Below are 27,186 nucleotides of genomic sequence, written 5' to 3' on the forward strand. Positions count from 1 at the left end.
TTATGGAAGCTCGAGATGGAGGATCTGTTGGTGGATAAAGATTAGTGGATCGCGGTAGATCCAGGTACTAAACCAACGAGAGTGTCTGATGAAGAATGGAAGAAGTTGGATCGGAAGGCAAAGAGCACAATACAATTGTGTGTCTCAGATTTAGTATTGTTTAATGTATTAGGGGAAGCTACGACGAAGGCTTTGTGGGAGGACAAGTTAGGGACTTTATACCAATCTAAGTCTTTGGTGAATAAACTATTCCTACGGCAAAAGCTGTATAACCTGAGGATGAAAGATGGAGACTCGGTGACAGAGCATCTGAACACATTTAATAATGTGGTAAGTCAGTTATCCTCTGTTTATATTAAAATTTCAGATGAATATAAGTGCATCAGTTTTTTGTGTTCCCTACCAAATTCATGGGATAATCTGGTTATTGCAATAGGTAGCAATGCAACTACCTTGCAATTTGATGAAATAGTGTCATCTTTGCTGACAGAGGAAATGAGATGGAAAAATATGGAGAGCTAGAATGGTGATGCCTTGTTTGTACAAGGACGGTCCCAGAACAGAAACAAAAATAAGTCATCGAGTGGGAGGTCTAAATCTAGAGGGAGATCTAAATCTCCAGGAAAACCTATAAAGGTGGTGTGTTGTAAATGTGGAAAGGAAGGGCACTACAAAAGGGATTGTAAATCTAAAGCTCCTGATAAAGGAAAGGGATCTGATGATGCTCCTTCTGCAGAGGTGAAAATCAGCTCAGATGAAGGTGGGGATGCGTACTTGGCTTCTTCAAGTGCACATGTAGATCCGAGGCATGGTTGATTGACTCAAGTGCATCCTTTCATTTCCCTCCCCATAGAGAGTGGTTTTGTGAGTACAAGAAATATGATGGTGCTGATGTCTTCTTGGGGGATGACAGGAAGGCTAGAATCATTGGTCATGGAAAAGTAATGTTGAAGTCTTAAGGTGGAAGGGTTAGAACACTTATGAGTGTTTTGCATATTATTGCATTAGCCAGAAATCTGATTTCTGTAAGCAAGCTAGATGATGCAGGTGTAAAAACAGTGTTCGAGAAGGATACATGAAATATGGTTCGTGGGGCACTGGTATTGATGCGGGGAGTTCGAATTGGAACTCTGTACAAGCTGCAATGTTGCACTGTTTTTGATGGGTGCAACAGTTCTGTGGTTCTTGAAAGTGGAGCAGAAAATCTATTGGTCTCTGCAGAGAAGACCATGGCTATATTTCGTTAAGAAGAAATCTGAAGTCTTTGATAGGTTTAAAGAATTTAAGGCTCTGGTGGATAACCAGACAGAGAAGAAGATAAAGGTGCTGAGGATAGATAAGGGTGGAGAGTTTTGCAGTAAGGAATTTGAAGAATTCTGTAAGAAGTGTGGTATAGCATGGCAGAAGACTACTCCATACACACCTATGAAAAATGGAGTTGCAGAAAGAATGAATAAGACATTGATGTAAAGGGAAAGAAGCATGCTTAGTGGTGTCAGGTTAGGACAGGAATTCTGGGCAGAGGTAGTGGATACAGCATGTTACCTAGTCAACAGATCACCTTCATCAACGTTGGAGAATAAGATTCCACAAGATGTATGGATTGGTAAGAAACCCTCTCTTTCACAACTGAGGGTATTTGGATGTGATTCATATGTACATGTTCCAAAGGAGAAATAAACCAAGTTGGATAGTAAATCTGAAAAGTGCATATTTATTGGGTATAAGCATGGTTTAAAGGGTTATAAGATTTGGAACTCAGTAACAAGGAAGGTTGTGTACAACCGAGATGTGGTGTTCAAAGAGTTAAAAGATGTTATTAAACATGAATTCCGACCAAAGGAACCTGAGAAGATAGAGTTTGAGCTAAAGGAGGAAGAATCAGACTCTATAGTAGAGGAGGAATCAAAAGATGAAGAGCCACAAACTCCGGGTGTGAGGAGATCAGTTCGAGAAAGAAGGTAGCTAGAAAGGTATAGTCCATTTGCTTTCTATTCAAATTTTGCTTTATCTATTATTGATGATGATCCCAAAACTATGAAGGAAGCAGTAGATTCAGAGGATGGAAAACTCTAGAAAGAGGCCATGGTTGATGAAATGGCATCTTTGCACAAAAATGAGGCTTGGGATCTGGTGGAGTTGTCGGCTACAGTGAAACCCATTAGCAACAAATGGGTGTTCAAGAAGAAGACAAATGTAGAAGGAAAGGTGGAGAAATACAAAACTCGGTTGGTAGAAAAAGGTTATTCCCAGGTGTTAGGAATTGATTTTGGTTATATTTTTTCTCCTGTTACCAAGGTAACTTCTATTAGATTACTTTTATCTATTGTTGTTGCTTCTGATTTTGAGGTAGAACAGATGGATATGAAGACAACATTTCTTCATGGGGATTTGGAAGAGGAGATCTACATGGAGCAACCTGAAGGCTTTGCGGTGAAGGGTAAGAAAGAAATGGTACACAAGTTAAAGAAGTCTCTGTGTGGGTTAAAACAATCACCAAGGATGTGGTATCAAAAATTTGATACATCTATACAGGGACTTGGCTTCACTAGAAGCAAAGCAGATCACTGTGTGTATTTTAAATTAATTGGTGACTGTGTTATTTATCTGGTCTTTTATGTGGATGATATGTTGCTAGTTTTAAATGACAAAGAAATTATCCAAGATTTGAAGACCCATTTGTCTTCCAAATTCGACATGAAAGATATTGGTGCTACAAACTATATTTTGGGCATGGAAATTAAAAGAGATTGGACAAAGAGGAAGCTCTGGTTAAACCAAAGGAATTATGTCTAGACAATATTGCAGAGGCTTAATATGCAGGATAGTAAACCGATGAAGGTTGTTATTCCTGTAGGTGTAAAGTTATCTATTGAACAATGTCCCAAGACACAATAAGAGGAAGAGGACATGTCCCATGTTCCATATGCAAGTGCAGTCGGTAGCCTGATGTATGTGATGGTCTATACTATACCAGACATTGCACATGCAATGGGAGTATTGAGTAGGTTTATGTCAAAACCAGGGAAGGAGAACTGGACAATAGTGAAGCGGGTTTTCAGGTATTTGCGTGGCACTAGTGATTATGGTTTTTGCTACCAAGGAAGACCAGGGTAGACAGAGTGTTGGATATTCATGACTTTGTTGATGAACACTGAGCTAGAGATCTGGATCAGAGAAGATATACAAGTGGGTATGTGTTTAACCTATTTGGAGGTGCAGTTAGTTGGATGAGTAAGAAACAATATGTAGTTGCACTATCAACTACAGTGGCAAAATACATGGCAACCACTCATGCAAACAAGGAAGAAGTTTGGTTGCAGATATTGTGTTCAAGTATGGGGTTAGTACAGGGAACTATAAGGATAGACTGTGACAGCCAAAGTGAAATTTTCTTGGAAAAGAACCTTGCATATCATTTGAAGACAAAGAACATTGATGTTCAGTATCACTTTGTGAGGGATATGATAGAAGACAAAAAGGTGTTCCTAGTAAAGGTGGACACTTTGAAGAATACTGTAGATGCATTGACAAAATCTCTGAGCTCTGAGAAGTTCAGTGTCGAGAAAATATGGGCATTGTAGGGCTAGATAAATGACTAAGCTCTCTTATGGCCCCCTGTGGAAAGAAAACAACAAGTGGAAGAATGGTGGGTTGTCTTATATTCTTTCCATGACTAGCCCACGTAGTTAACGGGGGGGTTAGAAGGGGGGCAGATCCCCCCCTTCATTACAGCGATTGCGTAGTGGGGGGAGTCACAGGGGGTTTGAGGGGTGCAGGTAACCCCACTCTATGGGGTCCGACGCAGTGCCCTGGAAAATTTTGGTTTTGGACCCTATATTAGGTTGGGTGGACCTACCTATGGTTTTTTGCATGTTTTTCTCACATGGTTTTGGTCATGATGGTTTTTGGTCCATGGTTTTGGACGCGATGGTTTTTGGTCCATGGTATTGGATGCTTCAGCATGTATAAATATGTATTGTAACATTGAAAGGAACATAATGAAAAATCAAGCTAGTAGTCTCAGTTTTGGGATCCAGGGGAAAATCTCTGTGTAAATGTGTTTTATGTGTTATGCTCTCGCATTGTTTATTTTTTATGTTTTAGAATTCGTATGCAGGTAATTTCCTTATAGGCTTAAAACCTATAGAGTTCAACATGAATATTGTAGAGCTATAGTTAAAGTTGCAGCCCAAAACTTCGCCTGAGATCTAGGACTAGTGCAAAGCCACAATTAAGGAAGGCATGGCTACCTTGGATGCCACAGTCATGGAATGTGTGGCAATGTTCGATCAAGCTATGGAGTTGTTGACCAATCTGTAGGAGGATCTGAACATGCAAATATTGAACATAAAGGTAAGGGAGAGGCAGTGACAATATGATGAAGTTAGGGGCACTATGCCATGGGGGCTTCACTGGGGCAACAATAGCATACTACATGCATTCATATTGGGGGGATATATATTGAGGAAAAAATGACATAATATATTGAGCATATAATAGGAGGTAAAGGGATTTTATATTGGTAGGTATAGAAAATGGAGCTCAAAGTTAATGAAAAAATATAAAGGGGTATAAAAAATATTAGTCAAAAAATGGATACCTACAATATCTAATGAAAATAGGGGTTTCTTAAATTCCAAAGATATATTGGGTTTGTATTGGTATGGGGTTAAGTAATGTGATTTTTAGAGATATTTTCCAATATGTAGTCAGATTAGGGGTATTGTTTAGTATGGCATGAATGCACGTGACATGTCATAGGTTCATTTATAGAAGACCCTGTGGACTGCACAGACCTTAGCACCAACGCAACACCTTGCCAAGTTACAGGAAGGAAAACATCTATTGGTATAGGTAGAGGAAGTGCAGAAGAAGGACGCCTTACTAAAGGCTAGGTTGCAGCATTGGTTGGAGGAGGCTTATCAAGTCATGACTACTATTCAGGATAAGATTAGGGGACTACAACAGACACAATAAATGATGAGGCTGGCAGTAGATGGACCAGCCACTAAAAAATTGATTGAGGAGGTTCAACTGACAATGGCACAAAGCGCTGCTGCAGTTGCAGTAATCCAGGTGGAGTTGGGGGATCTTCGTAGTAAGATCGCGACACAAACAAAGTGACTCGAGGGTGAGTCATGAACTTTGTGTTGGGGGCCTATTGGGATGGGGTCCCCTGGGTTATTTTTGGTGTTAAGATAACCCAAAATTTGGTAAAATTTTGTAAACAATGTAAAGTCTCTGCGATTTTTGTATGCAGAGTGCGTAAATGAATAGGATTCAAAGGGGCTTAGCCCCTTGTTTTGGATAAGTTTTGAGTCTGTTTGAGATTCACTCATTGTCCACGGACCATGGAATGGTATGAAAAAGTCTATAAATAGCGAGTCTTAGCGAAAGGAAGCAGAACTAAGAAGCAGGGAGTAAGGAAGAATGGGTAAGATAGAAGAACAAAGGCTCTGCAGTTGACTACACAGAGGCTTAGGCAGAGTTCGTAGTTGAGTGCGCGGATCCCTGTAGTTGTGTGTGTAGGGAAGCTTTGAGTATGTAATCCTAAATTGAAGATCAATAAAATTAATTTTCCGAAGAATTCTTGTGTATTTCTGTTTATCTTTGTTAATGTTATATGTTGTCGATGAATGATGTTTTTTATGGAATATTGATTGAATGTTATGTGATTCTCTTGAATAAATGTTAATGATGTATGCAATGCATGTCTAAGTACTTTCACGCAGACTCTGATGAATTCTCTTATGTTTACTAATAACTTAAGTAAAACTGCACGAACACTAATTTAGGACTTCTCTCTGATGCATGTAAGTAGGCAAAGTAATTGTTAAAGGTCTGCAAGGACTAATTATAGACCTTCGCGAAGGTTTGAAGGCTATTTTAACATAGTGCAGTGGCGAGCCCTAAGAGTTTATCAATCTACACGAAGGCAGATCTGAGGCCCTAAAAGACATCACACTAGTCCCTAGAAGCAAAAACTTGGTTCTTGCATCGCTCTATACTGCTTCAGGTGAGACTGCAGCCTATGCTACACGGGTTGTGTCCAAAAGGGCCAGTTGTGTAGGGTTTTGTTGGTTGGCACAACTAACTCCAAACCTGGGTTAGGACCCCCTAATCCAACAATGGGATGACATCAAATCCAAAACCTCCTAGTCTAAGATGCATCCATTGTGTTTCATGTTTCGAGTCTGGTGTAGATGACAGGTTGGAAAGAGGGCCCAAAAACTGCACAATGCGTAGTTCCAGGTGAGAGGGAGGTGGATTGATCACTGAGACAGTGCAGAGCATAGCTTAGGCTTGGTTAAGGAACTCTGGGGCACAATATTCATTGTCAAGGAAAAATGCGTATAGGCCGCTGGGAGGCAACATTGCGCAGTTGAGGACACAAGTGGAAGCTGCAAGGTGGGGCCTTGAGGGACACCTCTGCGTAGTTTGTAGAGGGAAGACAAGGTAAGACAAAAAAGGCACCAGAGGATAGTTCTGCACAGTCTTTTATAGAAGTGAGTCTTGATTGAGGGAGGTCACTAGGAGGACACCTCTGTGCGGTTTCTAAAAGTAGTGCAGGCTTAGGTATTTGTGCAATACAATGTTCTAGTAAGCGAGAAGGAGGCTTGATGACTGATCTTGCAAAGTGGGTAGTCCAGGTCGGGCCTTAAGGAAGTTTCGCCGAATTTACAGGAAGGAAGACATTCTACTCACTTCTGGAATTACACATTGCTATTGACCTGAAGGATAGCCTCAAGCACTGTGCAGTTCCAGGGAGTAGAGTAGCACCATTGAGGGCTAAGATAGTGCAATGCAGCTTAGTCGGGGGTCCAATGAATTGGGGTTGTTTAATCAGAGAGATTTTGAGGAAAATAGCTAAGTGTGAGAGGAAAGTGAACTTGTGAGAACTTTGACATTGTGATCACACATTCATCATACTTCGATATCATGACAACGCTGATCACTGTGACAACATAGCAAAGCATGGCCCTCTGTGAGACTGTCTAGTACTGAAAGTAACAAGTGCAACACTTAGGATAGACCTTTGGACGTCCATGGCGAAACTTGCGCAAAAGTGATTACAACTTTTTGTATGAGTGTGATAGGTGTTCACATGGTTAGGACACCCGTATACACAAATACCAACCTTCATTGTCACTAGAATGGTTTCCAGACATGACATAACAACCAGACATGTCAAAAGACGACAATTGATCCAAAAGGTGAAAGGGGGAAAGACACGTAGAGGAAACACATGGAATGACTTTAAGTGCTTTCAACCATGCATGTCATTGAAGATACGATGATATGAAAATGATAAGAAGTCCTTCAAGCTATACTAAGAGGGGTATTTCAGAATATGTGCTTTGTTTTCTGTACCTGCCCTACAAAGGGTTGTGCATCAGATGGAGTCTTCATGCAATCCTGATATTTTATCATACCTTGGGTTCCTTGGTCTTCTTATCTTATTCCTCAACTTCTTGAGAGTCATCTAGCATGTTATCCTTCTTTGTGGTCACTGAGAAACATCTGCACAGTTTCAGCGGGCAGTGAATGACGCTGGGATGAGGCCCTGGGAGGACACATCTTCGCAGTTTCAGAATCAAAGTTAATTGGGCAGCCGAGGGACAACACTATGCAGTTTGAGGATGAAAGAAACTGTTGTGGCATGAGGTCCTGGGAGGACACATCTGTGCAGTTTTAGGATGCAAGGTAGATTGGGTAGCTAAGGGACAACACTAGGCAGTTTCTGGAGACAGTGGGTTCTGGCTGAGGGAATGAAACTGGAGGGAAACACTACGCATTTTTTTATGTGAAGGGAGGATGGGATATTTTCACATTGTGCATTTCTATAAGTCAAGGGAAAAATATTAAGGGTTGCAAATGCAAAGTGCACAGTTCAGGAAAGATGGATGAGGCTAGGCTTCTAGGGAAACTTCATAATTTTGGCTCTATTCCTTAGAAAAAAACATGGGGATTGAATCCCAACTGATATTCATCAATAGAATATTACTACAACCATTTGGCACGAATTTCCCAAATCTAGCTGTTTTCTACAATTATGGAAAAATTGCTTTTTTTTTAACAAAATGTCTCCAAAGAAGTCTACATATCTCCTCAACCATTATGAATTTCAGAAAATTGTTTGGAGGAAATGTATATTGCTATATTTTAAACAATAACCTTTCTCATAATTTTTTGGTTCAAATCCATTTCCTCATAAATTTTGCCCGAAAATGACTGTTTGAAATCTAAGATGCTAAGATTATGGAAAATCAATCTATTGTTAGAAAACTGCCTCAAAGACTGTTATGTAACTTTTATACCATTACAAATTTTAAAAATATATTTGAGGATTTTTCAATTTGCTATACTGGGACCAAAACCAATGTTCTAGAATTTCTCCATTTGTCTTCACCTGCACGAAAAATGAGGTGGTAGTTGGCAGTTTGGAAACTGCTGCGAATTTGGGGCTGAGGCATTAATTATTGCCTAAACATAAATCCGTATGACATGGGTGTATCTTCTCTTATGTGGAAATTTTCAAACACCATTTTGAACAAAAACCTCTTTCATATTTCCCTAGAGATGTGTCAATGTATGAAAGCCCCAAATTAGTGTAGGCATGTTGGTGTAGGCAGAGCTGGTGCAAGCACAATTGGTATAGGAACTGCTACTATAGGAATGTTAGAACCTATCACAAAAGAGCCTAACATTAGTGAAATTTTCATATTAAATTAACAAAACAAGAAGAGTTCATAGATCAACATTTGTCAGCTCTAAATGCCTCTAAATGATAACTTAATCATGCATAAAATGAATAATAATGATTATAGACAATTAGTATATGCATGAAATTATTTAGGTAAATCATGAAAATTTGGACAAAATGGAGGCTTAACACTCCCCTACATTGACATTCTTGCATGTTCTCATGCAAGCCAAGCCATAATATTATAAAATCATGGAAGAAGGTAGGGGGAATGTTTAAAGATCATACTATGCTTCCCGATAAAAGTGTCAACAAAAATCTTCACAAGGAAATATTAAGATATCATGGTATGTCATCATTTAAAGAATTCATCAATTCTGCAACATTATTATTATTTTTCCAACTAAAACCATGTTACAGTCCTAATGAAGATATCAAGTGTAGAAAAGGTAAAATTGCAATGTAACAGATCAGGTACAAGAAAACAATGCTTTGTACCAAACATTATGGAAAAAATGTACTGCACCTTTAAGATATACATCACATACCTGTTGTCTTGTTTCAAATTTAAGAGCTCTTATTCCTATCCATAGTCTTATTAACAATCATGATAAAAAATCAAATCTTTGTTGAAAAGGTGCAATTTCAAGAAAATTACCATAAGGTTCCCGCACCTAATACAACAATCCTGTACCTAGGTCACATAGTGCTTATTTAGATGAAACCACAATCAATAGACATTGTTTTCCATTAACACTTGGTGAGTAATCATCACTGAGTAATTCATCACTCTAAATACCATAAAGAATTGGAGTTATGATACCAGAAAAGGGAAATAAAAATAAAATAGTATGACACCTTCCTAAACCCATCAAAAAACACTAAATTTTTTTGTCATCTAGATGTAATAGTAAGTTTCTTCTTGATATAGTACAAAGAATTACCTTCACTAAGGGTACCACATCATTAAATATTCCTAATTTTTGAAAGAAAGAACTCAAAGCATCATGCTCAAATCATCTTAAAAACCATTATCCAAGAAATAAAATGATGAGTTTTAGGGAAAGATAAATATAACCAAGTAAATCATAGTATGCAATTAAATTTAATACCACAAACATGGCCCTACTACCCACAGGTGTCTTGTTGTGGCTACAACCACCACCCTATTAAAACTTGCCTTGGTAGCAATTTTGAATGGGTCCCCTAGAAGTTTGATCTTTCACCTCACCGAATGATTTGTTTTACCCCAGGTATTTTAGCTCTTTGCCATCTGATTTATCCATAACCCTCTCTAGCCCTTCATCCATTTCCTTCATTGGGACTTTTCAATCCCCATAAACATTCATGGTGCGCTATACCCACACACATAACCAACCCCCCACTCTCTATCATGGTTGTATTTGGATTCAACCCATGAAAAATTCCATCGCTTCCTTATTCCCATTATAACCCTTTATAATGGAATGCTCTGCAAACATGCATAACTTACCCTTTTTCCATTTATTGCAATCAATATTGCCACACAACGAGCACCATGAGGCATCAGGCCTGATGGTATTATTCGGGTCCAGGCCCCCCATCGCATATTACAATCGGCGGGGTCCTAGGGCTTATATATAATGCACACCTCAACCCTTCGGACCTGACGGCATTATTAGCCATAATATGTATGTGTCAGGTTCGGAGCCCTATCATGTATTGCAATCGGTGGGGTCTGGGGTTTATATATAATGCGCACCTCAACCCTCCAGACCCGACGATGTTATTAACCATAATATATATGTGTCGAATCCAAAGCCCTATCACATATCACAATTGACAGGATTCGAGGCTTATATATAAGGCACACCACTATATACCAGATCCGATGATAACTATCAATTCAGGTGCATACTTTTTCAGGTCCGGCGCTATGGCTCGGCCATGGGGTTTTCCCGTGTTTTCCCATGTTTTTTGATAATACTCTGGGGTTCGGGTTTTTCAAAGCGAAGTTTTATCCGGCAGACCCGAAGGGATTTATGAACCACAACATATATGTGTTTCAGATCCGGCCAATCGCAAGTTGCAATCGACAGAGCTTTAAGCTCAAACACACGGTGTAATGCGATGCGATAGTATTCCACAGACCCGATAGGGTATGGATTCCCGCCTATAATATTTCAAGTCCAGATTTTGGATCTGGTTTTGTGTTATGCAATGATTTTCAATGTAAATCGGATTTTCTCTTGCCAGACTTAATCATTGCATGAATAAAAAAAACAGATGCCAATTCTTTAACTCTTGTTCCTTTTGATGTTGTAAATGTTTCAACGAAGGAAAGATTTATGTTTTTTAAGCATTTCTATCATATTTTTATAAGCATTGATGATGTTGTTTATCTCTGCAGGCGAGGAACGAGAAAGCAAGCGAGGTCAAAGAACGAATGCATAAGCCTCAAGTATGGCCCCAGGTGGTGTTCTATTTCAAGATCCGACTTTAGGCATTGGCGGTCATATTTCCATGTGTTACCTGTCTGCTCTGAAGGCTATGCGGTCTTGAGCCTTATCAAGAAGAAATGACACGCATTCCTCCTACTTTCAATCAGCATCTATTCATTTCCTCAAGAAACGAAATGCTCCAGCAAATGTGGCCTTTACGGCTCAGCCGTTTCACTAATTGACTGGAGGCTTGTATATTGAAAAGAGAGGGAGGTGAAAAGTTAGGGGAAGATTGAGAGTCAGGGGATTTTGCATAAGTATTACCTCTGAAGATGAGGAGAGGGCTTTTTGTTTGGGGAGAACAACTTTGATTTATTGTGAATAAAGAAGTTTGTTTGGTTCAAGAAGGAGCCTGTTGTTTCGGATTTATTTTCCTTTTCTCTCATATGTTTAGAATTAGTGTGTCGTTGTTGGCACAAAGATAAATTTTATTTTCTTTGTGCATATTGATAATAAACAGTTCATGGTTATTCCTGGTTATTTGAATATAATTCAATAGCATTGTTAATTCATGAAAGGTCGCTGATTCGAGACTTTGTTAAACATCAGTTGCAAGTGTTATTTGTAAGGAAAGGAATGTATATTCGTGTATGAGTAATTGGATTGCAATTAGGATTTAATACAACCTTGTTCTTATGTGAACCAGTAATTTATTCATTTGGACTTGGAATTTATATATGATGTATAACCTCTTTTTCTATGCTCCTGCAAGATAGATTAGGATAGTTAGGACTAGCTTAAGTAGTTTAGATAGGATTTGATACACATAGGTTAGCTATTTCCTTTTATTGATTTAATTGAAGTCTTCCTCCTAGAATCAATCTTTCAACACCTTTAACAGTTTACAGGACCCTTTAAAATCCGTTGGAACTAGCCATTCCAAACAAAAGTAGATCTAATTGGGGCTTGCAATCGGGTTAGTTCCCCTTATTGGTACAGTGAACATTGGCCATGTCAACAAATTGGCACTAGAAGGAGGGCCTGAACCGTAGTCCACAACTTTTTATGATTTCATCTATAAATGCCGCACATGGACTCGAAAAGGTTAATGCATGGATCGTGAAGGTCGAAAAGACCCTTCCCCCCATTTCGAAAAGCCTCATTTTGAAGAAGAGACACTGTGGGAGTATGTTGTAACTTAGGAACAACTAGTCAGAATACTTACTCGGGCTTATGCGTGTTCCCTCTCTCAGCTCCCCATCTTTCACTCTTTGCCTCCGACAACGAAAAGAAAGCCTCTCAAGCATCCAAGAAGAATAATGTGAGTGATAACGAAGGGGCTGAAATCAAAGAAAAGGATACCACAAATGTAGAAGGTTTGCATCGGATCATTAAGAAGTTGAAAAAAACAGTCATCGATATGAAAAGGAATTTTGGAGAGAGTGCAAGTGGGAGTGGAGGAGAGTATAACAACATAAAATCTTTCAAACCTTTCTACCATAAGAAGGCAAAAGGTGATCATGGTCAACTTGCACTACTTGCTCCACCCAATGAAGGGAATTTAAATACAGAAGAGCTGGCTCTTATCGGATCGCTCCTTAACCAAGAAGATCCTATAGTGGAGATAAAGCCAGAACAAGAAAATGAGGAAGAATACCAAGTAGAAGAGCCCTTGGCTAAATAATATCAAATCAATGTACTATGGGATTTCTACACAAATGAGAACGATGGCGACGAAGGAGATAGTATGGCAGAAATCCACACTAATGAAATCCATACACGAAGTAAAGGGCCGCTTGCTGGCGTGATGAACCCTGTAGACCAGACAAAGAAAGATGTTCACCCTTTGAGGGTATCCACTCCCAAGGTTCCTGTGGAGAGGAATAAACCTAGTGGTGATTCCAAGAGTACACCAATCGTGAGCTATCCTCAAAAAGAAAATGCATCTCCAAATGCAACGAAGGCGACTCACAATGGTAAAGTCCCACCTAAAAACGGAAAAAATTGTATGTTTACTCTACCCTTCCCTGTTTATAACATTGATTACAACATTGTGGATGATCTTAAGAAATCTCGAGCTAACATCACGTATTTTGATTCGTTAAAGCTAATGCAGTAGAGAGATCTGCTCTTAAAAGCTACGAATGAACGGAATTGCAAACCTCCCACCATTCCGAGCAACCAAACCCAGAAGTCGGTGTCTATACTCGTTAGTACCTCTAGTACATCCCAAAAGCCACTAGCCATGGAAGCCACTTTGTCAAAAATGAATCGAACCCCCCATGATGTCAGTTCAGCCATGATAGGAAGGAAATCAAAATCCATGACTCCCCCTTTCCTTATCACATTTGAAATCTTCAACATGAACGTACACAATTGCTTAGTAGACTTAGGTGCCTTGTCCACTATGATGCCTTACGCTGTTGCTAAAAGAATTCATGCGATACCTGAGAAAATTGGAACTCTAATCATGTAATTAGATAGGACAAATGTGAAAGTAGTTGGGGAATTGAAAGATGTATTGATTCAGATGACTACTAAACCACAGTACACACAAGTCATCAATATAGTTGTAGTCAACATACCCGAGGCTTACAGAATGCTGCTTAGTAGGGATTGGTCAGCAAAACTGAATGGATATTTCTCAATTGATTGGTCCCATCTCTTGCTGCCTCAGAAGGGAAAAGGTGATATGCTGAGAGTTGATTGAGAAAGATACATGGAGTATGTAGTGACAGAGATAAATGGTCCCAATGAACCTATAATTTTTACCAACTCTATCCTTGGGAATTATAGTTTCAATGTTTGTGCCATAGAAACCTGTTTTGGAGAATTCCATGTAGAAAAAATTGAAGAAACTTCAATAAACACACAGTTGGAAGCTCTCCCCTTGCAGTCTAATTGATTAACCACCCTGTAATATAGTAGATGATGGAACTAATTTCGTAGGAAGCAATTCAATTGATGTAACATTAGACTCTATATTTTGGACACTCTATTTTGATGGCTCTAACTACCTTGAAGGTGCAAGTGCTAGGAGCATTCTCATTGACCCGCAAGGGAACCAAAATCTGATGGCCAGCTAGTTGGAGTTTGCATGCACCAACAACATGACAGAATATGAAGGCTTGCTGCAAGGCCTGAAAAAGGCCATTGATATGAAGGTAAAAAAAATGAAAATTTTTGGCGACTCACAGATAATTGTGGATCAGGTAAGGAAAATGATATATTGCCATTCGCCACACATGGTAAGGTACAAACATGAGGTATGGAGCTTAATTAATAATTTTTATTCTTTTAATAGCACATACATACGTCGAGGGCAAAACCAAGATGTTGATCTGATGGCTGGTATGGCTGCAAAACTTTTGCCTTATTTTAGATTAAAGAAGAATAAATGTTATGTTGAATTTATTTTCAGACCATCCATGCCTGATAACATCTCAAATTGGTAGGTGTTTGAAGATGACAAGAAAATCCAGAAGTTCTTGCACTATGAGAAGACATTCAAGAATGTAGTCATTGATGAAAAAGAGCATCACATGCTTATGAATGAGAGGGAAGATGAGGAAAAGGATCATTCCAATATGATTCCCAAGTAAGTTGTTAATATTGAGCACTTGTATGACCTGCATGATAAATTCAGGAAGCTGACTAACTGCAAAACGGATAGCTTATCCATGAAGTATGAATCGATCAACATTGGAACCAAAGAAGACCCAAAAAATGTCAGTCTGGGCTTCGGGTGCTCTCCACAAGAGAAGGCTACATTTGTAAAGCTATTTAAAGAGTACAAGTGTGATGTAGGTAATGTTCCCTCTATGGACAGAGGCAACCCCTCTAGCCCTAGAGTGGGTCTAGTCACAGCAAGACAAAACAACATCTAATTTGTCATTATTGAAAGAGCCTACCTCAAACCAGTGTTTGATGGAGCTTTCGTTATGCTACTTCAGCTATCGTTTCCTTTTCCTCGATGAGTGATTCACCTGAAACAAAACGAGAGAAAAACAGAACACACAATTGAGCACAATAATGAACTATTTACTTACAGAGTCAAGGAACCATAAGCTATCAAATATATTTTACACATCACATAGGAAATCACCATTGATTGTATTAATATGAGCAAAAGCAAAGCTTACAACCAAGCCTTGACATCACAATATTCCTCAAAGGGTCTAGTCAGTATGTCTCTTCAAGCATTCACTCTCAAAAGGGTCTCCCAAAAGGCTGATAAATCTCTCTCTCACTCAAAAGCACTAGTACAAAGCTAAGGCAATCGACAATCAATTGCTAGACTATCAATAATTCACACTACAAACTATCAATCTCACACCAAAACTAGCTGATCATAGCAATGGGGAATGATTTTATAAGAGGAGCCTCCATAAATGAGGGAGAGGGAGCTTATCCCCAAGGGAGGTTTCTCAAAAGGCGGAACCACCATCCCAAAGGAGGAAAGGTGAACTTCCTTGACCTAACAACCAGTTCCAGAAGCATTCTGTTTGAACTAATTCACCATATCTGGATCGTCGCGAGTCAAACATTAGGACTCAAAGATGACGTTGCGAGGCAATAATGTATTCAGAGGTATTGTCGCAAGAAGGATATTGAGGACTTGCGATGAGCCCTAAAATTTAACCATCGCAGAGAACATATGTACCCCTGTGACGATGTCATGACGTTCTAGTTCATTACAGGAAACCATCACACACAGAATGAAGTTTACTTGCGATGATCTCAAAACATGGGTAAAAGGGGTCAATATTTAGGATTAAGGAGCATTTGTTAATATTCTTGAATTATTGGGAAGATGTGGACATATTTGCTAATGTATGACACAGAAGAGATGTCGTTTAGGGATCGAATTTACCCGAGAGTAGGGGATGCAGGGTTAGTGACAAAATACTATGTAACAGATGACCCCTACAGCATGAAGGTTGAGAGAGTGGGAGGGGTGAAATGCTTTACGAAACCATAACCAAACCGGAACACCATCGCTGAGAACCTACAGGCGCAAGTACAACTGATATCTCTGACAATGAAAGAAATACATGTAGTCTAGGCATGGGCGAAGCCATCCAAAAGACAAATAGAATTGGTTTGTGGTATCAATGCAGCCATCCAGTCAATAAGACCATATAAAAATACAGGTATGGTCTCAGCCATCCAGAAAGACTGAGGTATGGTCACAACCATCCAATCAAAGAGTCATGTATGTAATCACGAACCAATCCACACAACCCGAACTTATGTAAGTTAGTCTGGGGTCTTAAATCCAACCCAATCATAATACAATTTCTAATATGCGAATAGATGTGCTAAAGTCGAGCATACTAGAAAATCGTTTGATTACTGGCCAATGATGTGAACTGTTAACAAGTGCGAAGGAGACCACCAGTAATGTCAGTGGTTCCCAAGGTTATGCCAGTACATTCCACAAAGTGTGAAGAATGATCTGGAGTCAAACACTTGTGGAATCACCTGATCGAAGACCAATAATGCAAGCTTGTCGTTGAGTGCGAAGAACTTGTCGTTAAGGCATGCAAGCTCCGAGGTGCCCAAAAGGAATCTCGAGATCAATTTCCTGGATAATGAGTTAATGTCTATAGGAAGCGAATCATCCTAGGAGGGCCATAATGTTTCCCAGATCAACAACACAAGACAAGGAACAAGATGAAGATGGATGAAATAGAGAATCAAAGGAGGATGTAGGGATGCAAACTGCAGAAGGATTAAACTCTTGAACATATCGGTGACACGACTCTGGAATGCGGTAGCATTTTGGTACCAAAAGATCGAAGGTCTGGAAAAGATGACAAGGATCAAATGGAATGATGCAAAATGACAAACCTGAACCCCTAAAGACCAATGATGATGTGAGGATATCCCAAACCCTACAAGAAGCAAAAGTGTCGATGTTCAAGAGTGACTAGTTGCCATAGGTAACCAATGGAATATTTCCAAATTTTTCCCCTACAATTGCTGGCGAGTACCCCAATTATTTTTGGGAAACAAGCTTGAAGGGGATAACATATGCTTGCAATATAAGTTCTTCCTTAGGACAAATCCAACCTAGTGAATTTTAATGAGCCCTAGGGAGGAGAAGCTTGGGTCTCATCATGGTGATGAGTCGAATGTTGTCAGGGTTTAACGAGTCTGAAATAGGTAAAACTTGGAGTCCTTTTCATGCTTAGAGAGTTTGAAAAAGACACGGAAAATAAAAATTCAGATGGGCCCTTTTCATAAGTTTGTGTCTCTCAAACCCGAAAATATAGAAAACGATACTCGAGAGAACTGCTTGACCATTTCGATCAAGGAGTACTTTTCGTAAATAGTGTTTCCAATCTGAAAAAGTAGAAAACTTACCAGAGACATAGCATTTCGCAACCATGAATGAGCTTGAAATAACAAGGGCTCAGCCATATTTTCATTTTTAAATGGTTGGAAAATAGCTAAAAGTAGAGCCTCCATTTTTATTCTCTTTAACGAGTTAAAAAGGAAAAAATACTCAGCAATAATTTCATCTTTTACGAGTCAAAAAAGAGCTTAAAGGTGACTCATGAGAAACTTTTGCGGTATTTACCAGGCATGTATTGATCATCACCCACATCTGACACACCTTCTCCTGCACAGAGAAACCCAAGCATAAGACCCATTCGACAAGAATACACGATTAATGTTCAAACCTAAGTCAAAACCCTAAAAACCATAGTAAAAAATCCTTTAAAAACCATAGTAAAAAACCCGAAAAATATAGTCTAATCCCTAAATTCCAAAAAAAGGGGCTATAAGAAGACATAATTTAAAACATAATTCACTTTGTTTTAGTTTTAACCGTGGTAAAACTCCAAACAACGCGTACCTTGCAAAATTGAGTTGTTGATTTCCAAAGCTGTGGTGGTTCATTGCGTTCCAAACCTTCTCCAAGTAAGTATTTTGCCTTTTCCTTTGTGTTTTGAGTGCATTTTAACCATAATTTCAACGTTTTGGCTAAGTTTGGGAAGAATTTTTGTTTCAAAAATTCGCCTCGGTCGTCGCAGGTTTCCCCCTCAGGGTTGCGACGACCGTGAATTCCAAACGGGCCAAAATCAGGATCGTCACAGGAAAGTGATGTACCCCTACGACAATTCGAGAAATTGTGAACTGTTATAATTAGACCGTTATAGCTATTTTAGAAACAACTGTGATGAGCACGAAAAACACAAAGATTTCATTTTTACACCATTGTGGCATATGAAAATGGGTCAAACAACTTCTAATAAGAGAATGTTTGTGTGCTCTGGGTGAAAAATGGTATTATACTGGAAAGAATGCACACATGATGAAGATGACGAGAGAGGGGAAACTAATCCTCAATGCTTGCATGTCCTCCCGAACTGAGGAATGCTAAAATTCTTCCTAACGCTGCTATTGAGAGCACAATTATACCTCCTAGAATTCTTAATTTGATCATGGAACCCAACGAGGGTAAATTCATCATCTGAGGGCAAGAGGTTGAGTTTGTAACCACAAATATATATTTCCTGACTGTTTTATCACAACGAGGGGAGACACCCTGCATCGGTGGTGTGCGAATCACTGGAGAGTCCTTAGACATGTTGATTTCACAAGTGTGCCTAGGGGCACGAAAATCATCCACTAGCGGTAAATTACAGATTCCAACAGTGAATGATCTGTCACTGCGTGTGTTGTTTTTCATGATCACGAGGGCAGTTGGTTCTCAGGCTCAACATGAGGCAACTAAAACACAACTGCGGTTGGCTTTAGATTGCCTCAATCCTACTATGTTTGACTGGGCAGAGGTAGTGTCTCTGAACATGAAGAGGCAGTTGACCAAATGCCAGAGAGGTGAGATGAAGTAGTTTGGGTATGGTTCGATTTTGATACCGCTCATGCTGGAGTGGGTACCCATACTTCAGTTACAGGACATGCGAGTAGGGTGGCCCAGACCATGAGAGACCCGAATCACTCGGTGGGCCCATGTGATGCCGCAAGGAGGCGGTGGCTAGCCAGTGTCATGGGGTCCTGACTTCATGGAGTGGCTACATTGTCAGCAAGTGGTGGTTGAGGATTGGCCTTACGCAGGGATGGATTTCAGAGGAGACCTATACATGCTGCTTCCACCTGGAGAGCAGTGGGATGAGAGTGGTAAAATACTTGGTTTCACCATCAAATTTTTTTATTTTGGCCTTTTATTGTTTTTGTATTTTAAATGTATATGCCCTAATAATTATGATCAAATTTTGCAGATATCGAACCTGAGAGAATGGTAGGTCTTGCTCCTACGGCTTGGAGGGACAACAGAGAGCTTGCCTTGCCACCTCCAGGTGGATATGCGGAGGAGGAGATAGCCCGGAACTTGGAGGGCTTGATCAAGTGGATCCCTGATTAAAGAGGGTTCGAGGAGATCCTGAGACAGTACCAATGACACACTGCGGGTGTGAATCATAGACTACTCAGACGAGTAGTTCAGGCAGTGGTCTGCTATAGAGAGCAGAACCCACAGTAGACTCCTAGGTTTTCGTTTCTAGTGTTTTGAGATCCATGTGTCTCATATTGTAACTTGAACATATACATTATTTTTTGAGCACCACGATGTGCAACATACGATATACAACTATCTATGTTTTATTATTGCGTTTGAATACTTGTATATAATGTTTTTATAAATTGTGTAAATGTTTGTCCAATACATGATTTGCAAATGCATCAGTTAATGTATTTAGCCTTATAGGAATGTGTTGATATGTAATGTAATCAAAATTTATTTCCAGTAAGTGAACACGTAAATACAATCTTAAAATTTGAGGGTTTCTGATGGAATAACACCCATTAAGTTGAAGAACAACAAGTTGAGAGTCCAGATTCACAATCAATGCATGAATATTGAGGTCAATAGCCTCAACCAATAATTCAATGACGACGCTATATTCAGTGACATTGTTTGTGGTACACCCTAGACAAACACCTTGAAGGTCTACTAACTCACTGTGAGGATCGTAGATCACCCATGCCACGGAGGAAAGATTCTGGGTACTGCGACAGGCACCATCAGTGAAACCGATATAAGGTGCAACAGACATCTGCACAATAAGTAAAAAGACACAATAAGTGGCAATAATGCCTACAATCCAAGCCAAACATGCACACATTGAAAACACACTTATGTACAGAGCAGATGCACGAAGGACTCATGCATAATATTTTTAAAGATAAAGCCCATTCTAGGGCTTATCTAAAGGGTTTCCTTCATAGTCAATTAGCTCATATGCCCCTTTCTACAAAATGTGTTTCACAACATAAGGCTCATGCCACATAGGTTCGAATTTTCCTGCCCCTAGCTTATTATTTTCTTGATCGTATAGTAGGACTAAATCTCCCTCAATGAAAGAATGAGGATTAACAGTCTAATCGAAGTGAGTTTTCACTCTCTTCTTTTGTGCTTCAATGACTAAAGAAGCAAGTCGACGGGTCTCGTCTAGCCACTCTAGATAAAGAAGATGTTCTTCTATAGGAGTAGTGTTCGGGAGTAATTCGACAGCTAACTTGAGAGAAGGTATTTCACATTCAATCGGAAGGGTAGCCTCCATACCATAAACAAGTTGAAACGGTGTGAATCCAGTTGCATCCTTCACTGAGGTACGGTAGGCCCATAAGGTGGAAAACAACATCAAGTGCCAATTAGACTTGTGCATTCTAATGGTACGGTGAAGCATTGTAACCAACACCTTGTTGACTGCTTCGACTTGGCCATTGGCCTGAGGGCAATAACGCATCGAACTATTGTGACGCAAGCCTAACAGGGTTGTTAACTTAGTCATCATATAGCCATGGAAATGAGAACTGTGATCAGTGACAATAGGCCGAGGGACTTCAAATCGAGTAATCACATGATTGAATAGGAATTTCATAGTTGTCTTAACGTCGTTAGACAATGTAGGCATCACTTTGGCCCATTTTGTAAAATAATTGACGGTAATGATAATATACCCATGCCCCCCGACCGAGAAAGGGTTACAGGTCATAAAATCTATGCCTCATTTAGCAAAAGGGCCAACGGTAATGACAGGATGTAAAGGGGATGGTGGCGCACGCATCTTCCATTAGTAAATTTGGCACGCGTTGCAGGAACGGACAGCAAGAATGCAATCCTTAAAAATAGATGGCTAAAAGTAACCAGCACGGAGGATTCTTTGGGCAGTAGCATAACCAGACATATGACCACCACATGCACCAGAGTGGCAGTCATTTAAGACCCTTTCAGTTTCCTTGAATGTCAAATGACGACGGAGAACTGAGTCAACGTTGAGATGGTGCAAAGTGTCTCCAACGATATGATAAGGCAGAGAATGGTTGCGAATATGTTGGTGAGAATCCTTAGAAAAATTAGGATGGAAAGAAGATGTCTGGAGATAGACAATAATGTCATTGTACCAGGGATCGAGGGTACTGATCAAGAAAAGAGTGTCGTCTGGGATGCGATCCTCTATCCGAGAGGGAGCGGTAGCAGACGGTAACGAGCAAATCAACTCAGCGAAGATAAGTGACTTCTTAGACTTGGTGGTAGTAAACTCCAAATCGAACTCTTGAAGGATAACGATCCATTTCGAGTACTTGCCCCCCAGCAATTGACGTGACAAGATGTATGTCATTAGGTTGCAATCGGAAATCACTGTCGTCGTACGCAACAAAATATAATGATGAAAACGTTGGATAGCCTAAACGGCCACCAAGGTGAGCTTCTCGACATAATCATATCGGGTCTCAGTGTCAAGGAGGTTGCGGCTAAGATAATAGATAACGTGCTTGGAACCATCATTGTTGTGTTGAACAAAAACCATGCCAATAGTGTTGTTGGTAGCAGCGAGATAAAGAGTGTAGTCACGATGGTAGTCAGGTGGACGCAAAAGTGGGTAGAAACAAGAAGTGCCTTGAGTTGCTCGAATGATTTTTGGGTAGTGTCATCCTAAAAAAATGGAGTTCCATGCTAAGGAGATGCATATAACCTTTAGCAATCTCGGTGTAGTAAGGGATAAAATGATGTAGGAAATTGGCTTTTCCCTGTAAACTCTGAAACTAATGCAGAGAAGTGGGGGGGGGATTCAGTATAGCTTCAATTTTGAGGGGATCAAGATGAATGCCCTATTTAGAGACGGCAAACTCCAGAAGTCTACTAGATTCGATGCAGAAGACTGACTTATATGGATTGAGATGAATATAGTAATGTCTACAATGAAGAAAAATCTCGCAGAGGTGGTTTGGATGGTCAAAACGTTTAACTGAATGATCCGGAAGGTCATCCAGATACGGATGAACAATGTGTTAGATGTCATGAAATTCATAGGACATTGCTCACTGGAAGGTGGCATTTGCATTCTTAAGGCCAAAAGGAAGCTTCTTGTAAGAAAAGGTACCCCACGTATAGATGAAGGTGGTTTTGTGTTGATTGGTAGGTGAAATATTAATCTGGTTGTAACCAGAAAAGTCATCCATAAATGAAAAAATCTCACTCCCAGCACAATCGTCGATGAGCTGGTTGATAAAGGGTGTAGGATAATTATCCTTTGGACACGTGTGATTGATGTCATAGTAATCAACACAAACCCTAATAGTGCCCTATTTTTTGGTCATAGGGATGATATTAGAGACCTAGTCAGTTAGTGGGATAGGGTAAATAAACCTTGCATTGAGAAGTTTTTCAACTTGTCCTTTAATAGCCGTGGCTTTTCTCAGGTGCACGGAGTGTAAATGTTGTCAAACTGGTTTGGCACTAGGATACGTAGGTATCTCATGTACCACGATACTAGGGTCAATACTAGGCATTTCTTCATATGACCAAGCGAACACGTCGCGAAACTCTCTAAAAAGATTGGTGTAAAGCTAAATCTCTTCTGGAGTATAGGTAACTCCAATGTGGATATTCTCGACAATCCCTAGTTTGACAGAGATGTCGATGGGCATGGTTTGCATAATATTCCCCATATTGCCTTCAGAAAAAACTTCATGAATTAGGATAGGCATCTGAAGCGGCTGAGAGGGAATATAGGAAGAAAACTTCTCTAGATAGGTAGTCATGGCCCCATGGCTTGGGAGAAATGAGGAATGATGGTGATGATCGAACCAAGGAGGATCCTCAAAAGACATAGTCTCTAAAATTGCTTCATCGGAAGGAAAAGTCTCCTATAACAGATCTGAAGAAACAATATCTCCAAGCCAAGGGGATTGCACATACGTGTCGAGAGATTTTCTCAATGGAGTAGGGTTGGAGGATGAAGTCGATGTTGAAACAATTTCAACATAGTTGAGCTCGGCAAGACTCAACGGAATAACATCACCCTAGGAGTCTACCTGATCGATGGGGGGAACTACCCAAGGATCAGAATGGATAGAAATCATGTTAATGGGGGCGATGTTGGGAGGTGGGAGCGAAAAGACACCCATAAGGGCAAGATCTTTGAAGAGTCCAGCGCCCACACTTTCATAGGGAATAGTAGTATGCTCCACAAATGGGACATTGCCATCCGAAGAAGAGGAAGTGAAGAAGGATAGTTGATCAACCGTGATAATTTTCCCTTGGTGGGGAAAACAAAGTACACGGAATAGAGATGAGGCCACAGTGTGCATGGCGTATGTCCAACTTCGACCTAACAAAAGGTTGTAAGTCAAATTTGCGTCAACAACTTCGACTTCAACCTCAACTGTCTTCCCCTCTAGAGTGATAGGCAAGCACAGGAGGATACCAAACAGATGGGAATCTCTTCCATTGAAGGCTTCCAAAGTATTAGGAGATTGACTCAACGACAGGGAACCGCTGCCCTTCCAACAAGCAACAAACATGATGCAAGTGGAGGCACCATCATCAATAATAGTACAGTGAATATTCTTTGAGTTAATGATGACTTGGATGAGGAAACTAATCTGATGAGACAATTGTGGTACATGATTGTCAAGATCGAAAGTAACCAAGTCCGAATTGGCTGGGTCAATGCCACCAATGGTTGATAATAGAGACTTCCTTTGGGAGGGACAACTTTGGAGGACGTCCAAAGTGGACATAGCCAAAGGGGCTTGGGCTAAGTCATCAACAATGCTATAGTGTTGCGCGGCATGAGCATTGGGGTTATAAGAAGATTTCCGGAGCACTCCCTTGGTAGGAGGTCGAATGACAGACTCAGTGCTAGGTCATTCAATATGGAGAGGGCCAGAACTAGATGAAGGAACATTTGAAGGGACTTTAGGTTCCTTTCCAGTGGGTGGAGGATATTCTTTCAATTGAGTACTTATGTGAATGGGAATAGTCTCAGCCATAAAAACTTGAGAGCCAAAAGTGGAAGAGGACAGAGATTGATCAACCACTATTTGGGTTTGTTGAGAGGGAAAAGGCTCTTTAAGCACAACAAGAGTTCCTAGAGTCCCCTTAAGAAAACGACTAACTTCAGACCGTCTAGGACAGTCTTTAGTGTAGTGATCCTCGTCATAGATGAGAGAAGGGTACTTGGGTTTTCATTTAGTACCATCATAAGCCAAAGGCTTAGGAGGGTCCTGCTTCGGTGGATCAGCTTTATTTTTGCCTTTCCCCTTTTTCTTACCATTCGAAGCTTTATCTGCCACGATGGACTGGACGAAATTGACTTCGGAGGTTTTACTAGTATTAGATGTGGCCCGAGAAGCATTTTCACTAGGGCAGTAGATTTTTGCTTCATAGGGGTCGCAGAAGACTTTCGAAAGGATGAAGTAACGAAACCAATAACACTGTCGACATATGGCATCGACGGAGCCTTAGTAGTTCCAGGTCGTGGAGCATCAGGCAAGTAATAATACAGCGTACCAGATTGGGAATAAACCAAATTGAGGTACTGAGAACGCATGATAGCTTGCTCTTTAGTAACACATGCCCCCATGGCAATATCTCAGGCTATCGGGCTGAAAAATGAGGTAGTAAACTAGTCAGTCATAAGCTAATTAGGGATCCAGAACTTAATAAAATGATGTCGCCTCCTCCATTCGTGAATATGATCAGAGATGTGTGTTGTTGTGTCCTATTTCAGAGAAGTAAGGAGGTGTGTTCCCGTTTCATAATGAATCGGTAACTGAAAGTGGGTAAGAAATGCCATCGCAAGTGAATTGAAATCCTGGAAAGTTCCACGAGCAAGTTCAATATACCATTTCATGGCAGAACTAGTGAGAGTCCATTGGAAAAGATGGAGGCGGATAGAATTGTCAAGCCATGAGTTAGATGAACACCAGAGGTGATAAGTCATGACATGCACTTGAGGGTCCTCTCCATATTTACCATCAAATTTAGGACAATCACCTGAAATTTTAGTTGGAACTGGTGGTCAATATGGATTATGAAGGATCAGATCGTTCGTTAGCTTGGACACATTAGGCAGTTCCAAGGTTGCCAGGAAAGGTAATTGAGGATTAAAGGACATCATAGGCTTCTGATAAGAGCCAACATTAGGGTTCCATCCAGCCCCTAGTTGCCCCCATGGGTTCTGTCCATAAGGATTTTTCCCATAAGGGTTTTGTCCATAAGGATTGTAAGTATAACCTGATGGTTGTCCCAGGTTTTGACCACCAGTAACCCATGGGTTACCAGCTTGACTAATAGGGGCAGCATAGGGCTGCTGAAAATTTTGATAAGGATTGACCTGTGGTTGCTAATAATTTTGATACAGAGCAACTTGAGGTTGCCCTTTAGGTTTCTGAAGTGCTTGGAGACCGTATTGTGGTTGAGCTCCAAATTGTGCTTAAGGCCCAGGTTGCATTTGATAAACAGGTCAGGCTTGAAATCAAAATTGAGTTTCAAAACCAAGTTAAGTCTAGAGTCCAGCTTGAGTTTGGAAACCGGGTGGGGCTTGAGAAACAGTTAACATTTGAACAATTGGCCGATTGAGAGATGGATTGATTTGACTGGACTGATTTCCTTGTTGAAATTGGGCTAACCCAACTAGCTAGAAGGCTAGCCTTATTGGTATGGAGGTTGACCTACTTTCCCAGAAGGTTGAACTTGTTGGGTAATAGGTTGACTGTACTGAAATTGAGGTTGGCCCGTTTGGCTAGAGGGTTGACCTGGCTAAATAGTAGGTTGGCCTTACTAGATCTGAGACTGACCTACTTGACTAGAGGGTTGGCCTTGCTGGGCAACGGGTTGGCCTGGCTGGAATGGAGTCTAACCTAGTTGACCAGAAGGTTTCTCTAAATAAAAAAAATGAAAAACCTGCAAGGGCCAAAGTTTGTCCCTATAAGGGTTGTCCTTGTAGGCCTGAAGGTTGCCCTTAAAAACTGAAAGGTTGTCCTTGTAAAAGTTGGCCACCATGGTAGGCAATATGAGACTAGGCAACGGATAACAGAACGGACACTTCAACTGTAGGTTCAGGGGGAAGGGACCTAGTATGATAGACATGGGCACCCCAAGGATCATAACAAAGAAACTGATTATGTGGATAGGATGGTGGTTGGGAGCCCAAAAGGTTATGATTTAGGTTTTGAAGAGAAAACATATATTGCTCATATGACTACCCTACTGGAATGGAACTGAAAGAAAGTGGGATATTACCTGTAGTATTAATGACTCTAGATGTCGAGGATGAAGGACCACCACTAGCGGGTTCAACAGAAGGCCCTGTAATAGTGGTAACCATCAAGGATGCAATAATAGCACTAACAACAGGAGCTGTAGAGGCCACAAAAATAGTGGACCTTGATGGAATAGACATTACTGAGATGTCATGGATCTAAGGTATGAAAGGCCCTGAAGTCGGGGTGATAGCACGAGACCACACAGAACTCCAATTTAGAGACGTGGAACTCATGATGTCCGACAAGGCATGATAGCGCAACAGTAATGACATGCCAAGAGGAGTGCTAAAAGGGAGACCTTCCGAGGGAAGAGGAATTTCTCCACTTGACACAAGGTTCTCTTCACTGGTAATGGGGCTCGTCTCATCCATGTCGGAAGAAGACATTGCCACCGAAACACTAGGGGGAGTAAATGGGAAGTCTTCTTCTGAAGGTTCCCAAAGAGGATTCCAATTGATATCAAAAGGCTCC

General features: G+C 40.4%; 1 protein-coding gene across 1 annotated transcript in view; it reads left to right on the forward strand.

Moving 5' to 3' along the window:
* Nucleotides 1-26,029, forward strand: part of LOC149147369 (cysteine-rich receptor-like protein kinase 44) — a 105,300-nt gene extending 79,271 nt beyond the window's left edge. The window contains exon 8 of the mRNA XM_089441813.1: nucleotides 25,835-26,029. Within this exon, the coding sequence (XP_089297939.1) occupies nucleotides 25,835-26,029 (195 nt within the window). The remainder of the gene's footprint in view (nucleotides 1-25,834) is intronic.
* The last annotated feature ends 1,157 nt before the right edge of the window (nucleotides 26,030-27,186 follow it).

The sequence above is a fragment of the Pinus tabuliformis genome, chromosome 9, assembly GCF_031772625.1.
Source record: "Pinus tabuliformis cultivar Carrire ecotype Pingquan chromosome 9, CPIR1, whole genome shotgun sequence".
In the NCBI taxonomy this organism is placed as follows: domain Eukaryota; kingdom Viridiplantae; phylum Streptophyta; class Pinopsida; order Pinales; family Pinaceae; genus Pinus; species Pinus tabuliformis.